General features: G+C 33.3%; 4 protein-coding genes across 4 annotated transcripts; 1 reads left to right on the top strand and 3 right to left on the bottom strand.

The window, feature by feature from the left end:
- Positions 1–301: 301 nt before the first annotated feature.
- Positions 302–1,536, top strand: LOC122607865. The gene has a single exon (XM_043780935.1). The coding sequence runs from the start codon at positions 506–508 to the stop codon at positions 1,412–1,414; it is 909 nt and encodes a 302-aa protein (XP_043636870.1). The 5' UTR covers positions 302–505; the 3' UTR covers positions 1,415–1,536.
- Positions 1,537–2,444: 908 nt separating this feature from the next.
- Positions 2,445–4,100, bottom strand: LOC122609399 (non-specific lipid transfer protein GPI-anchored 16-like). Its single transcript, XM_043782447.1, has 4 exons — positions 3,773–4,100; positions 3,639–3,665; positions 2,854–2,949; positions 2,445–2,786 (listed from the first exon to the last, which is right to left on the bottom strand). The coding sequence occupies exons 1-4, from the start codon at positions 4,098–4,100 to the stop codon at positions 2,515–2,517; spliced, it is 723 nt and encodes a 240-aa protein (XP_043638382.1). The 3' UTR covers positions 2,445–2,514.
- Positions 4,101–10,869: 6,769 nt separating this feature from the next.
- LOC122609400 (F-box/kelch-repeat protein At3g06240-like) lies at positions 10,870–11,379 on the bottom strand. The gene has a single exon (XM_043782448.1). It carries the CDS (start codon positions 11,377–11,379, stop codon positions 10,870–10,872), a length of 510 nt encoding a protein of 169 aa, XP_043638383.1.
- Positions 11,380–11,418: 39 nt separating this feature from the next.
- Positions 11,419–12,081, bottom strand: LOC122609401 (F-box/kelch-repeat protein At3g23880-like). The gene has a single exon (XM_043782449.1). It carries the CDS (start codon positions 12,079–12,081, stop codon positions 11,419–11,421), a length of 663 nt encoding a protein of 220 aa, XP_043638384.1.
- Positions 12,082–12,745: the final 664 nt, after the last annotated feature.

The raw sequence follows: 12,745 nt of genomic DNA on the forward strand, positions 1-12,745 counted from the left end.
GCCCTAATCCCCTTTTTTCAGTTTCAAAAATTCTTGACAGTTTTTGTGTAAATTTCAAAACCCACTTACAAAGTTCTTATTTTGAGGTAAAATTTATCATACCCATTTCATATTTCAGCTTTAAATGCAAAAAAGTAGCAAAATTTATCATTTTTAAATGATTATTTTTTAAAATTTGGTGGAAATGGCGTTCAAGTTGCTAATATTGCTTAAGGGTTTTGTTTGTTTATAAATATAGAGATATAGATTGTTATACACATTTCATATCTTAGTTTCAGTTACATATAAAAGTAGCAAAATTTATCATTCTTTAGTTATGGAAATTTACTTGATTTGGTGAAAATTGAGGTCAAGTTGTTAATGATTATTGTTATTTCTTGAATTTAGGGGGATGATTTTGATTTTTGTTGTTATTTGAATTCAAGGGTTATATATTTTTTATATATAAAATCATTTCATATCTATGCTTTGAGTGCTAAAAAGTAGCAAAACTAATAATTTTTAGATGAGGGATTTTTCATGCTTTAGTGAAAATGGTGTGCAAGTTGCTGATGCTGCATCTTCATCAAATGCTTCCATTACTACATCAAGTAGTAAAATTGGTCAAAATCTTGTTACTTGTGTTTATCAGTGTAGATTGCGCAATTTCTCGAGTTTCATTATCACTATTACTTGGACTAAAAACTTAATGGGTCAAGGTGTTTCGGTTCAAATTGATGATTCCACTAATCAATGTTTGTGTAAAGTTGAAATCAAGCCTTGGTTGTTTACAAAAAGAAGAGGGGTTAAGAATGTTGAGGTGGGTTCTAAGTTGATTGATATTCATTGGGATTTAGCCTCTGCGAAATTTGGGGTGTCCCCTGAACCACTTGAAGGTTTCTATTTTGCAATTGTTGTGAACCAAGATTTAATATTGATGTTAGGGGATATGGTGAAGGACGCGAAAAACAAGATAGATGCATCTGGTTTTGCTCCAAATGTTGTTTTTGTCTCTAAAAAAGAGCATATTTTTGGGAAGAAAGCTTACTCGACTAGAGGTCAATTTTGTGGAAAAGGGAAAGTTCATGATATCATGATCGAATGTGATCTTATGGGGACAAATGATCCGTGCCTTTTGATTCGCATAGATGGTAAAACGCTAATGCAAGTGAAGCATTTAAGATGGAAATTTAGAGGAAATTTTACAATTTTGGTGGATGGATTGCCAGTTGAAGTTTATTGGGATGTGCATAATTGGCTATTTGGGAAGCTAATGGGTGAAGCTATTTTCCTGTTTCAAACGTGTTTGTCAGCTGAGAAAATGTGGGCAAGTCAATCCATTTTGGAGCCCTCTTGGTCAGGTTCTTTACATAGAGATCCACATACTCAAGGTTTAGGTTTTTCTTTAGTGTTGTGTGCTTGGAAAAACGAATAGTAGTATGATCTACGTTTATATACTTTTCCTGCAGTGTTATGGTCTTATGGAAGATGTTATTTCAATATATTTATTTTGATATCTAATAGAATCAATGCATTATCTTTTACACTTGTTTGAAATCCTTTTGTCTTAGCTTTGATGACATTTTATGGTTGCATTACCAAATACGATAGACTTTACTTACTTATAAACTGGCTGCAAGCCTGCAAAGCCATGGGCATAACTATATTGAAGGTCAAAAATTTTGGCTACTGTCGTGTCTCGCTTGATTTTGTTGTTATGGTAGTGCATACCCTAGTGGAAAAGTGGACTTGCCACTGACTTGAAGAGTCTACCATTACGAGATTAAGTCAAAGTTTCAAATTGAGACCTTAATCGAGTAAGTCCTTTATTCTTTTCATGCTTTAGTGTGTATATACATCTATGTGTGTCAATGCGTGCATGTTTCTGCGCATGGGAGATTTTTTTGTTAGTTTACAAGTATATCATGCATTTACCTTTAGTTTACATGAATACCATGTCCATGTATTTTCCTTGATGAGATGAAATCAACTTGTACTATGGGTTTTACAATATAGTCTTTCTCTAGATAATGATATATATGTAATGGAAGAATTTAACGAGATTAGATGAAGTTTTTTATTCCTTCAGCTACTTTATGCTTGATTTCGCTATGCTTGTAATGCTGCGTGTTATCTTCTTACCGTAAAATGTGATGTATATCAACGACAGAGAATCATGATCCCAAAAACCAATATGAAAAGCGTTTTGGGTGTGCGTCCCGAATGTGATCAATAAGAGTTCAAAAATTAACCTCTGATAATTGGTTGCTAAAGTTAGGGTCCTTGTTATTTTTCATCCATCCCAATAATCTGTTTTCTTACCACACCTCACTTGTTTCTCCAGACTTTAGTATTTGACCCATGTATACTCGAAATGATTTATTGTGATTTTAATTCATAATAATCAGTTGAAGCACGCATCCAAATATCTCATGAGACTACAACTATATCAAACATAATGGGCATGCATCATTTTTCACTATATCCACAAAGTATATGTACCCTTTCCTTTCAATATAAATATTAGTGGGTGAATCACAGAATATATCGGAAGAAAAAGACTTCATGGAAATTGGTCATTGTGGTTGCAACTAACATTGTCAACAGAAGAGATGGTGAAATCAGTAATGGGTTTGAAGCCGATGCGGGTGTAAGAACTGGTCTGATGCCTGAACCAATGGTTGAACCTTGCCTAGCAATTGGTGCTGATGCACGAGGTACCTCCTGTTCTTCATGTGTATCTGGCCCTGGCAAGTCATCCTGTGTCATTTCTGAAGGTGTTGGTGCCGGTTCTGCTGTCTCGGAACCTGAAAATTATCAGGTTTTCAAAATCTCTGTGAAATGATTTGGTTTGTACAAATTTTAATCTCTTACCGTTAGGACTTGGTGGCAAGTCTGGAGAATCAGCAGCCGGTGGAAAAGCTCTGGGTGGAGGAAGTTTGGGCGGAGGAGGAACAAATAATGCAGGACCTGCCATATGTAAGTTTTTATTTCATTAGTTACTGAATTTCATGAATGGTGTGACTTGTTCTTATCCGGGGTGGAAAAATGATTGTGTAGGAATTTTGGGTAATGTATTATGTGTATCAGTCTTAAGTCATTTTTTCAAAATACAGGCCGGGCTGGCCCGTCATCATAATTTCATTCCTTTTCTTAGGTTCTGTAAATAATCCATGTATTGGTATGATATTTTATTTTTATAAAGCACTATCGAAATAATGATATACTCTTTTAAAGTGATTTAACAGGTTGTAAGCATTTGAGTATGTATTATTATTGGTTATTGCAACTTTAGACAAGTTTGACCTTCTCAACCCATTTGACCCATCAACTTTAAGCTGAGTCTATTTGGGTTGTATTTATCTTCAAGGGGTCAAAATGGTAAGGTTAAGAGACTAAGCTTAATAGGAAATGAGTCAACAGTTGTCCAAAACATTTAAGTTTTGAAGGTTACAACCTCCTTGATCGTTTTATTTGACGAAGTATTTTTCTCTGTAAAAGGCAATGCATTATATAAACCACCAAGGAGAGGTAGATAATTTAACCAAGTTATATGATTCTTTTAGGACCATGTGTTTTTATAATCTCAGTTTTGGACCATTACATTAACACAATAAACACCTCAATTAAAATAAATGCTTATTATAGTGGAAAAGTACCTGCAGGAGGTAGAGGAACACCAGTAGCTGCAAAAATGACCAAAAAAAGAGGCAAAGTTAGTTATTTTAGAAGTTTATAGTAATAGATAGTAAAACAAAAGAAACATGTCAAAACTCAAAACCTATGGCCTTACATTTGCATTGCAGCGGTATATTTTTAGAGTTACAAGCTTTAGGGAGCGTAATAGCTAAGGCCTGGCTGATTGGACTTGGTAGTGAAACAGGAACATTTCCTGTAATTATAAGACACGCACACTCTGAGCTTGTGGTCATGAGGGACTCAACTGCAGCACAGCAGCTTGCGGTTGGTGATCCTCCATTTGAACTACTTCCCATGACGTAGTTTACACAAGGGGTGAAGCCAGCAATCATTGATGCTGTACATGGAGTGCTAATTTGCCCGTTAGCTGTAATAGCCGAAATAGCTAGCATTGCAGCCAATAAACCTGTAAAAGCTTCCATGGTTGAGTAAGACTGATGACACCACACTTGTGCTTTGTAACAGATTTATAGGTGGTGGTTTTACACTGGTAATACTATAGGAGTTGAACCACCTTGACTGGCTAGGTGAAAGGTTGGTTGGTTTGTTTTGACTTAAAAAATATGCTTGGGAACTGCAGTCAAGTTAGGTAAACTTAAGCACATTATTCCTTCCTTTGCTGATAGGATTGTGCAAGGGGCTGAACTTAACCGGTACCAAACAATATGGCATCCGAGAAGCTTGTAATGAGTTTCCCAGAATTTCACCGTGCACCAGACTCAATCTAGGTACAACTTAAGCAAATGTTATACGTATTCATTTTTAGAAAGCTAAGGTTTAATAAATATTTTTTCCAACCATTTGTTTCACTATATTCAGGCTGTATCTAAGATACCAATTGAAGCAGAATTCTTTATCTAAATGATGATGTTTCATTAAAGTAGACTTTTTTTTTTAATAGTAATTTCCATTTGAACTGCAGTTGTGCCAAACTAGACCAAGCTAAGGAGACACTTTTTCCTTAACTATTATGAGAACTGAATATGTATCGGTTTGGGTTTGGTTCAGTTTTTACTAGTTTTATCGGTGTTCATAGACCAAAGTCTTACCTTCTTAATCACTTTATGTTTGCATGAACAAAGGTTTTCACCCTCTTTTACACATAAGACTTGAAGGTCCCTTGATAAGAACACGATTTGAGCTCTAACAAAATCAAAATGTATGTTTAAAGCCCGTATATGTATTTGAGCTCGAACACGAGCTCAATATAACTAGATCCAAGTGCCACATGATGTCTCTTTAGTTAATATACATTTTGTCATGGAAATATGTTACTATAAGCTATAAATAATTATGTATGTTTAATTAGATTGTATTTCTTGTAGTTGGTCAACAACAGTAGAGGATTGTAGAGTGTGGTCAAAGGAAGATCTGGTGTGGATTAAATGAAGGACAAAGACACGTTGCTCAAAATGCAGGTTTGTTGAGAATACAAGACTTTATTAGGACATTTTGCTCTTTGACCATCTTTCCCTAAGAAAAAAAAAAAACTCAAGTCTGCTTATCTATATCTATACTTCTATACTCCTTTATAATAATTATCGACCCTTATTTTTAGAAAGTGTTAAAAATAGTTAGATGTAAAAGTACTAAATTACCCTTGTGGAAAGGGTTGTTAGAAATTACCAAATTTGCCCTTAATGAATTAATTTACACTTTAAACCCTTATATTGCTAATTTACACTCTACATCCTTATCTTCTAAAATATTTTCACTATCACCATTACATCAACTTACACGGTTACACAACTCGACACCAATTGTCGATGTAATCACCACTCGTCACCGACACCACTAAACCACCGTCTTCGTCACCGCCGCCGCATTGCGCGGGTACAATGTTAGTTCATTATCATGTTTTAAACACCCTTGTATTGAATTTAAGATTAATAATACACATTGTTCAAAATACAATAAGATAAAGTTTAAATTTAAAAGAAGTTTATTGATCAATACTTGCTTTTTACTAAGCTGGTCTTTTACATGTATCATTCATTAGTACCTAATGTCAATGTTAATGATATCCAATCCCGTAATAAGCTGAATACAAAGAAGGTGGGATGGCGAAGTCATACCCCCACTAAGGGTGGCAACTTTGGACACACAAAATAGTTGGGTTTGGGTCATAAATGAGTCAACACGAACAACATATTTGATACGTGGGTTGACCTTCGAAACCCATTTACAACCTATCCGCATTATTAAAAGCTACCAATGGGCAATGGGAAAAGTAAATAATATATAAATCCAAACAGTACTAGATAGTATATACTGGAACAATTATATGTTTTCAGTAAAAGCAATTCGGGTGATCATACAGATAGAGTCTCTCATTGCACTTTACCTTGAGGCTGGTTTAATATTAAAACTGCCCATATTCCTTATGGTGTAACTAATCTAATTCAGTCCCAACCAACTTTTTAGTGCAATGTTCTGTGAATTACTGTAAATTATACATGAAAAAGTCAACAAACGACCGACAAAAATAGCACAATATACAAGGTGCTTTTGTAGTCTTTTCTAATAGAGTCTGTAACGCTACATGTGAAACATTACGCACCAGCTATCTGGATTTGATATCAGGCAGGATTGACTGTTTATGCCCTTTGAGAATTTTTCCCAATGTGAGAGTTTTTAGCTTAAGAACACCATATAACTTGTATTTTGGGTTGTACAGTTTTTTTGCATTTCTGAAGTACGGGGAAAACCAGATGATCGACCTGATAAATGGACCCTCCGAGGCTTTGATGGTCTCTTAAACGTATAAGAATATGAATAACACCACGTCTTAGATTCTGTGACATATATCTTAGGTTATTCCTAGGGCTGGCAAAATGGGCGGGTTTGGGTAACAGGTAAAAAGTCAAAGTCAAATGGTGCAAGGATATCGAGAAGGCATACTCCATTTGTTGCACTACCCTGACCTTCAAGCCACCAAATTTCGTACTCCAAGTATTGGATATGCTAAGGTATAATTCCTGTTACGATGAACCTTGTTCAAGATTATTGGCATATTCTCAACCTTTTTAAGATCTGGATGCTTTTCTAGTAAATTACCTCGTTGCCTCACACCTTTTGTAATTTATTGTGTTTATGATATCTGCATTTTCTTTCGTAATTAAAAGTCTAATATAATTTAGAGTGTTATATTTAGTTAATTACTGAAAATGATTTCCAAAAGATGGATTCCATAATCTTTCTATTTTGTCACATGTTTTCATCTTAGCTCTAAACTCAATTTTATGTCCATCATTAGTTACTTCTTACATGTTGAAATCTGTTCTATAAGAACAGTTTCTATTTAAGTTTGCCAAATTCCAATGTAATATCCAAAGAATAGCGCATCAAACGTAAGGAATCACATGCAAACAATTTATGCTAAACATGAAATATCTATCCCATGGACCGGATCACAGGCAAATCATCATTGTCGTCGGTCTTTGTTACTGAAGGAAACGTAAGCATGTCCTGCTAAAAAAAGTTTCAAGTTCTCTGAAATTATTCAATTAACAAGAGTCTCACTTTCATGTACTATCCACCGATACAAAAGATTTAACTAATAATTCTAGAGTTTTGCTATTGACAGCCTAAAGAATAGCTAATTGCATTTATCTATATCTATACTATATTATAAAACAAATTTAATTTCAAGTATGTAGTATGGTCTTTTATTATACTAAAACATAGTTGCTCTAATAACTTATTAATCAATCACATCTCTCGATTTTTCTAAATTCTCAATTTTGACTTTTCTTGAATTTTTTTTATATAATACAAGATATATATTTAAACATATGACTATGTCAATGCCGACCATTTAATCTAAGTATATCTAAACAAAGATAACAATTACATTACTTATAAATTATTATAAATTTAATTAAGGATAACTATCACATTAGTTATAAATTATTATATTTTTAAGTATCTAATTTTTTATAATTATTATTTTAATATTATCTTAATCTTAATTTTAATCTTAATATATTCTGTAAAAGAGTTGAACTAATAACTTAGACCAATCATATCGCTCAATTTCATCAAATTGATAATTTTAATCCAATAATTACAACTCAACCTAAAGACAAATATTAGGTTATTAAAAACTATTAAAAATTTATAGCAATATTTTATAAACAAAATATAAAGTCGACTATTCATCCATATGTATAATACAAGATTAGATAATTATAAATTATAAATATGAATATTTAATTTTTAGTATAAATAAAATACACAGTATGAACTCTAAAAATCATAAATACAATAGGAAACACAAATCCCTATCCCACATCCAATATCATATACTACAAATGGTAGATTTACGATTATCTTAATTGAATCTTCAATCCAAACCAATATAAACTGCATTCGAGATTAATATAAATAAAGGTACAATTTTTCACTTTTTATGAATTAATTTTATGTCCCCATAATGTTCGCAGTTAATTGTTATCCAAGCATTTCGTATAATAATGTCATAACCCCCGTGTCCAGTGTTAGACACGGGTCTAATATCTAGTATATCATCTATACTATATTATAAGCAAATTCACTTTTTAACTTTCAACATTCAATTTTAACAATGTACACATGATAATGCATGATATATCATACATCAATGCATACAACTTTCTCTCTCCTCCATAAATCATTTTATTCCTCTAATTCTTTCAAAATCTTTTATCTCAATAACCGTACATCGATAAATTATAAAACTTATATGGGTGTTCTTAAAATTTCATGCTCTTTCATTAGAGGTGTCATTTGATATATTTTTGACGAATTTTTAAATCCGACGACGGAGCCCGTATGGCTAAGACATTTGACTATGACACTCTATGACATATAACCTCCTATGACCTATCACCCTCATTATTTTAACGCCGCAACGTGCGGATATTTGTTCTCGTATATATATAAAATCTTTTAACTTATGGTTAAGAAATTCAGGTTCCGATGTTTTATATATAAAGTATGACCATTTAGTCTATTTATGCGTGTAAAATAACGTGTCAATGACGACCCTTAAATCTATATATTATTATCAAAATCCATAATTTTACACTATTTATAACAAAAGGTGATCACCATTAGAAAAAGAGGCTATAATTTTATAAATAAATGGTCTTTTTTTCACATGAAGCGATAATGAAGACATGACAATATTCACTTGGATTGGAACTTTACTTTCTCCATTTTCCTCATCGTTATGATACTCATTAAAGTGTAAGAATATATCCTCTTCTATATCTCATTGTTCATAGTACCAATGCTCATCTCGCCCTTACAATGCATTGTCTCTTTGAAGCATAAAAGGTCGGTAAAACATATTGATCAAAAAGCTAGTTTGAATGAACCAAATGTTCACCACGTACTAGTTGTCCTCAATAGCATGACATATGCTTTTACGCATAATGTAGTTAAAATGTCGTACATTGAGAATTATGTGAAGGATATTCGTGCATAAGAATATCTAGATTGATTTTTCGTTCTATATAATGCTATTTGAAGACACAATGTTGTTTCATATACTACGGATCAAGTAAAAGTTTCTGATCAAATGTATGGATTTATTACAGGGCAACTACTCCTTCGGCAGTAGGACTGAAGAAAACAAAGTCCTACTGCCAAGGGAGATTTGCCCAGCAATCAATCTACTATGACGACAAGCCGCTAATTCAAGGTAAGTTCCTTCATGTCATTTGTAACCTGTTCCATGTCGTCTTTTTTAATTAACTTGAGTGTCATCCGTTCAGCTAAAGTGGTATAATATGTTGGTATTAATTTTACTTGTAATAACCGGCATGTTTGGCATAAACGTGGTAAATAATTCAGTAAGACAGGAAATTTTGACAGCCATAATCAGCTTTATATTATTGATTTTTTCTTGAGTTTCTAATTAGATAAGGAAGACTGTGGCGATTCACTATGATAACTACTCTCTCGATCTGTTAGTTACTGAAACTGAATTCGCATTGATTTTACTAATTTTCGTAGATCTATATATGCTCATTTGATATATGTTATGATGGAGCTCCTAGTACAATGTTCACTGTAATACAAGAGATTAAAAGAAAAGATTTTGGAAGTGATACGGTTACGATACATCTTACACAAAAAGATGCATCATAATCACAAACGTACGCGTCACTGACAAAATCCTTCCTACACTTCATACCTAAATGAGATTTTGATCCCGATCCTTACATAGAGTAGCATATCGACACTAAACATGGATGATATATATAATGGTAATGAACATCATCTTCGTCAAATCTATATAATATATGATATAATGATAGAATATATTGTTAGAATATGATCACGTAAAATGAACGTATGTCCGGAAAGTATTCAAGCTTACGGGGTCACACCTCAACGTGAATGTAACTATATTATTAATTAATATATTAAAGTAGTATATTAATTAGTTTGACCACGAAATAATTAATTTAAATAAGTTAAAGGATTAATTGTATTTAAATTAATTAGAAGGAGGATTAAATGTGAAATTAGAAAATTAGTGTTGGACCCTAATTCCCTAAAAGGGGCCGGTTTTGAGAAGCCTTTTAGGGCTTTGATTAAACTTGGTCACCAAGTTATGAAACCCTAAATATATCCCTATATATAGAGGATTATAATCTAAGGGTTTGATATACCTTCACACAAGAAAAACCTCTCCTCTTTTTCTCCTTTTCTTTGTTCGACCGTAGCTTCAAACCAAAAGGAATTTTTGGTTTTGTAGTTTTCAACATTTACACATGAACTTAAAATAGTTAATGCTAGCATTAATTATGTCATGTTTTGTTAGTCAACAACATATGGTTTCGGTTCATGGTTTTTCGAATTAAGGGAGATACACAACGGGTTTGTGGGTTCGTGATCAAGTACTAGCATACATACATTTCAACGTTGTGTGTGCAATCGTAGAGAGGTTTAATTTAAACCTTATTATAAAGGTTTCTTGCTTTATTCTCTCCAATCTAAGGTACACGTTTTCTATCTTGGTTAATTAATTAAACTACATAGATCTTGTCTTCCGTTGCGTGCTTTGTGATTTGATTTGATAATAGTTATATAACCCAACATAATTTATCTAAGAAACAGAATTTATCTCAACCGAATTGTAGAATATAAATTGAAACTTAAGCCTAATAATTACTTCTATATATATGTTGTATAGTTTCACTAGCTTGGATTGTCAAATATTCTAGCTAATTGGTGAACCTGGCCGTAATTATGAAGCGAGACTAGGCTTTCGACACATATAGCTTTTGGAATCAAATCCTTCCATAACCGAGATTTAGCATCACAGTATTTACGAAGCCCTTTTTTATCAAGGGTGTATATCAACTTCAGTTTGCGGTATACAACCAGAATTTTGCCATCATCCTTGTGAATTAAAGCTAGTCGATCTACGCCTCTTGGAATCTCCTGGCATAAGATCTTAGTCCAAGATTCTTTTACCCCGTACTCATTCATTAGCCAAACCACACCGTCATATTCCCTGAATATACCAAGCTTTCCACCAACATCAACAAGTTCGCAGGGACCAGGACGCATGATATAATCATCGAGTGATGGCACCTCACTGATAGTCTCATCTGCTAAACTAAAAGCAACAATAATTTTTGGTTGGTTATCAGAACCCTTCGTAGCTAACCGATGAATATTCCCATTAATAAAAGCATTTGACATATTCATCCACGTATGAACAAGATGGATAAGGAAAATCAATCACATGCCTCCAAGTCTTATAAAGGTTGTAATTAAAAATGGTAACAACCTTGTCAAATTATAAACAGGCACATTATAAAGGTTGTAATTAAAAATGGTAACAACCTTGTAATCATCGGTAAAAGAATCATAATTGAATCCATACAGTAAGTATTCTTCAAACTGATTAATACGAGGACCGTCCGGATCAAAACAGCAATTGGGAGATCGTAATTCCAGAAACTCTTTACTAGTTGGGTTTAAAACAATGAGGTGATGGTTAAAGAATGCACCATCATAATCACTAACGGAAAATGCAGACAACAAAACAAGGCCATTGCAACATCCTATGACATCCAATTCATCGTCAGTAAAAAGCACATAGTTCTTTGGTGGTCTTGCGTTTTCTATATGCTGGTTCTCACAAAACGGGAGTAAAGAGAGTGAAGCAGTTGATGCAGCAATGGGTTCGAAGACGAGGATGAGGTGATTTCGGTTGAGGGTATTTATAACTTGATGTGTTTTTATGAATGAGGGTTTGGAAAGTAGAGACCGCCACTCCTTTGAAAGGCTCCTGAATCGACCAACAGATGAGGCCGGAAGACGATACATGATCTCCAAGATGATCTCTTGCGGGATATCTGTCCTGCTGCTGCGTTTACCCGATAATTTTAGTCCTCCCATAATTGATTAAGTTTGATCGAAATACCTTAACAAAGTCGAACGTTAAACCAAAACAATAATTAGAATATAATTACCCTGCCTCGATCCTCTTGTTTAATCTGTTTGAGGACCAGGAAAAAAAAACCAAGCCAAACGAAAATAGGAGAGATATCGAATATATCCAAATACTTGGTTTTTTAGCTAGCTACCCATGGTATATTTATTATATATGTTTGTTTGATGATATGATTTAATCGGCCGAGGAGGTTGTATATATATATATATTCTACCTATTCTTTTCTAGTCTATCTAACACAAACTAAAGTTTCCTAATTTAAAGACTACCTAAAATATAACGAAGGCTAAACCGGTTTTGAGTTACCTTGATCGAACATGTAATCGACCATACACAACAATCCAAAATGGTTGTTAACATTATTTACAATGTTTGAAGGATAACTAAAACACCTGCTTTAAAAAAGACGCAAACACAAATTTGGATCACATATTTTTACACCTCTTATTAAAATAATAAAATTCCATCTAACTTTCAAAAAACTTTTATATATCTAAGTGTCGTTAAACGAAAGAAAGGTATGAGTCGTCATAAATTTTCGTCCCCTTTCAACAAGATACGAAACTGATATAATTTTGACTACTTTATATTTTCATTTTTTTTATGTGT

Source organism: Erigeron canadensis, chromosome 7 (assembly GCF_010389155.1).
Source record: "Erigeron canadensis isolate Cc75 chromosome 7, C_canadensis_v1, whole genome shotgun sequence".
In the NCBI taxonomy this organism is placed as follows: domain Eukaryota; kingdom Viridiplantae; phylum Streptophyta; class Magnoliopsida; order Asterales; family Asteraceae; genus Erigeron; species Erigeron canadensis.

What these genes read in the sequence shown, in the direction of transcription:
- LOC122607865 (XM_043780935.1), top strand. Translation starts at nt 506, where the DNA reads ATGAGGGATTTTTCATGCTTTAGTGAAAATGGTGTGCAAGTTGCTGAT.
- LOC122609399 (XM_043782447.1), bottom strand. Translation starts at nt 4,100, where the DNA reads ATGGAAGCTTTTACAGGTTTATTGGCTGCAATGCTAGCTATTTCGGCT. An exon ending in TATACCGCTGCAATGCAAAT is followed by an intron (nt 3,666 to 3,772) that starts GTAAGGCCATAG and finishes TCATTTTTGCAG; the next exon opens with CTACTGGTGTTCCTCTACCT. An exon ending in TGTTCCTCTACCTCCTGCAG is followed by an intron (nt 2,950 to 3,638) that starts GTACTTTTCCAC and finishes TACATATGGCAG; the next exon opens with GTCCTGCATTATTTGTTCCT.
- LOC122609400 (XM_043782448.1), bottom strand. Translation starts at nt 11,379, where the DNA reads ATGTCAAATGCTTTTATTAATGGGAATATTCATCGGTTAGCTACGAAG.
- LOC122609401 (XM_043782449.1), bottom strand. Translation starts at nt 12,081, where the DNA reads ATGGGAGGACTAAAATTATCGGGTAAACGCAGCAGCAGGACAGATATC.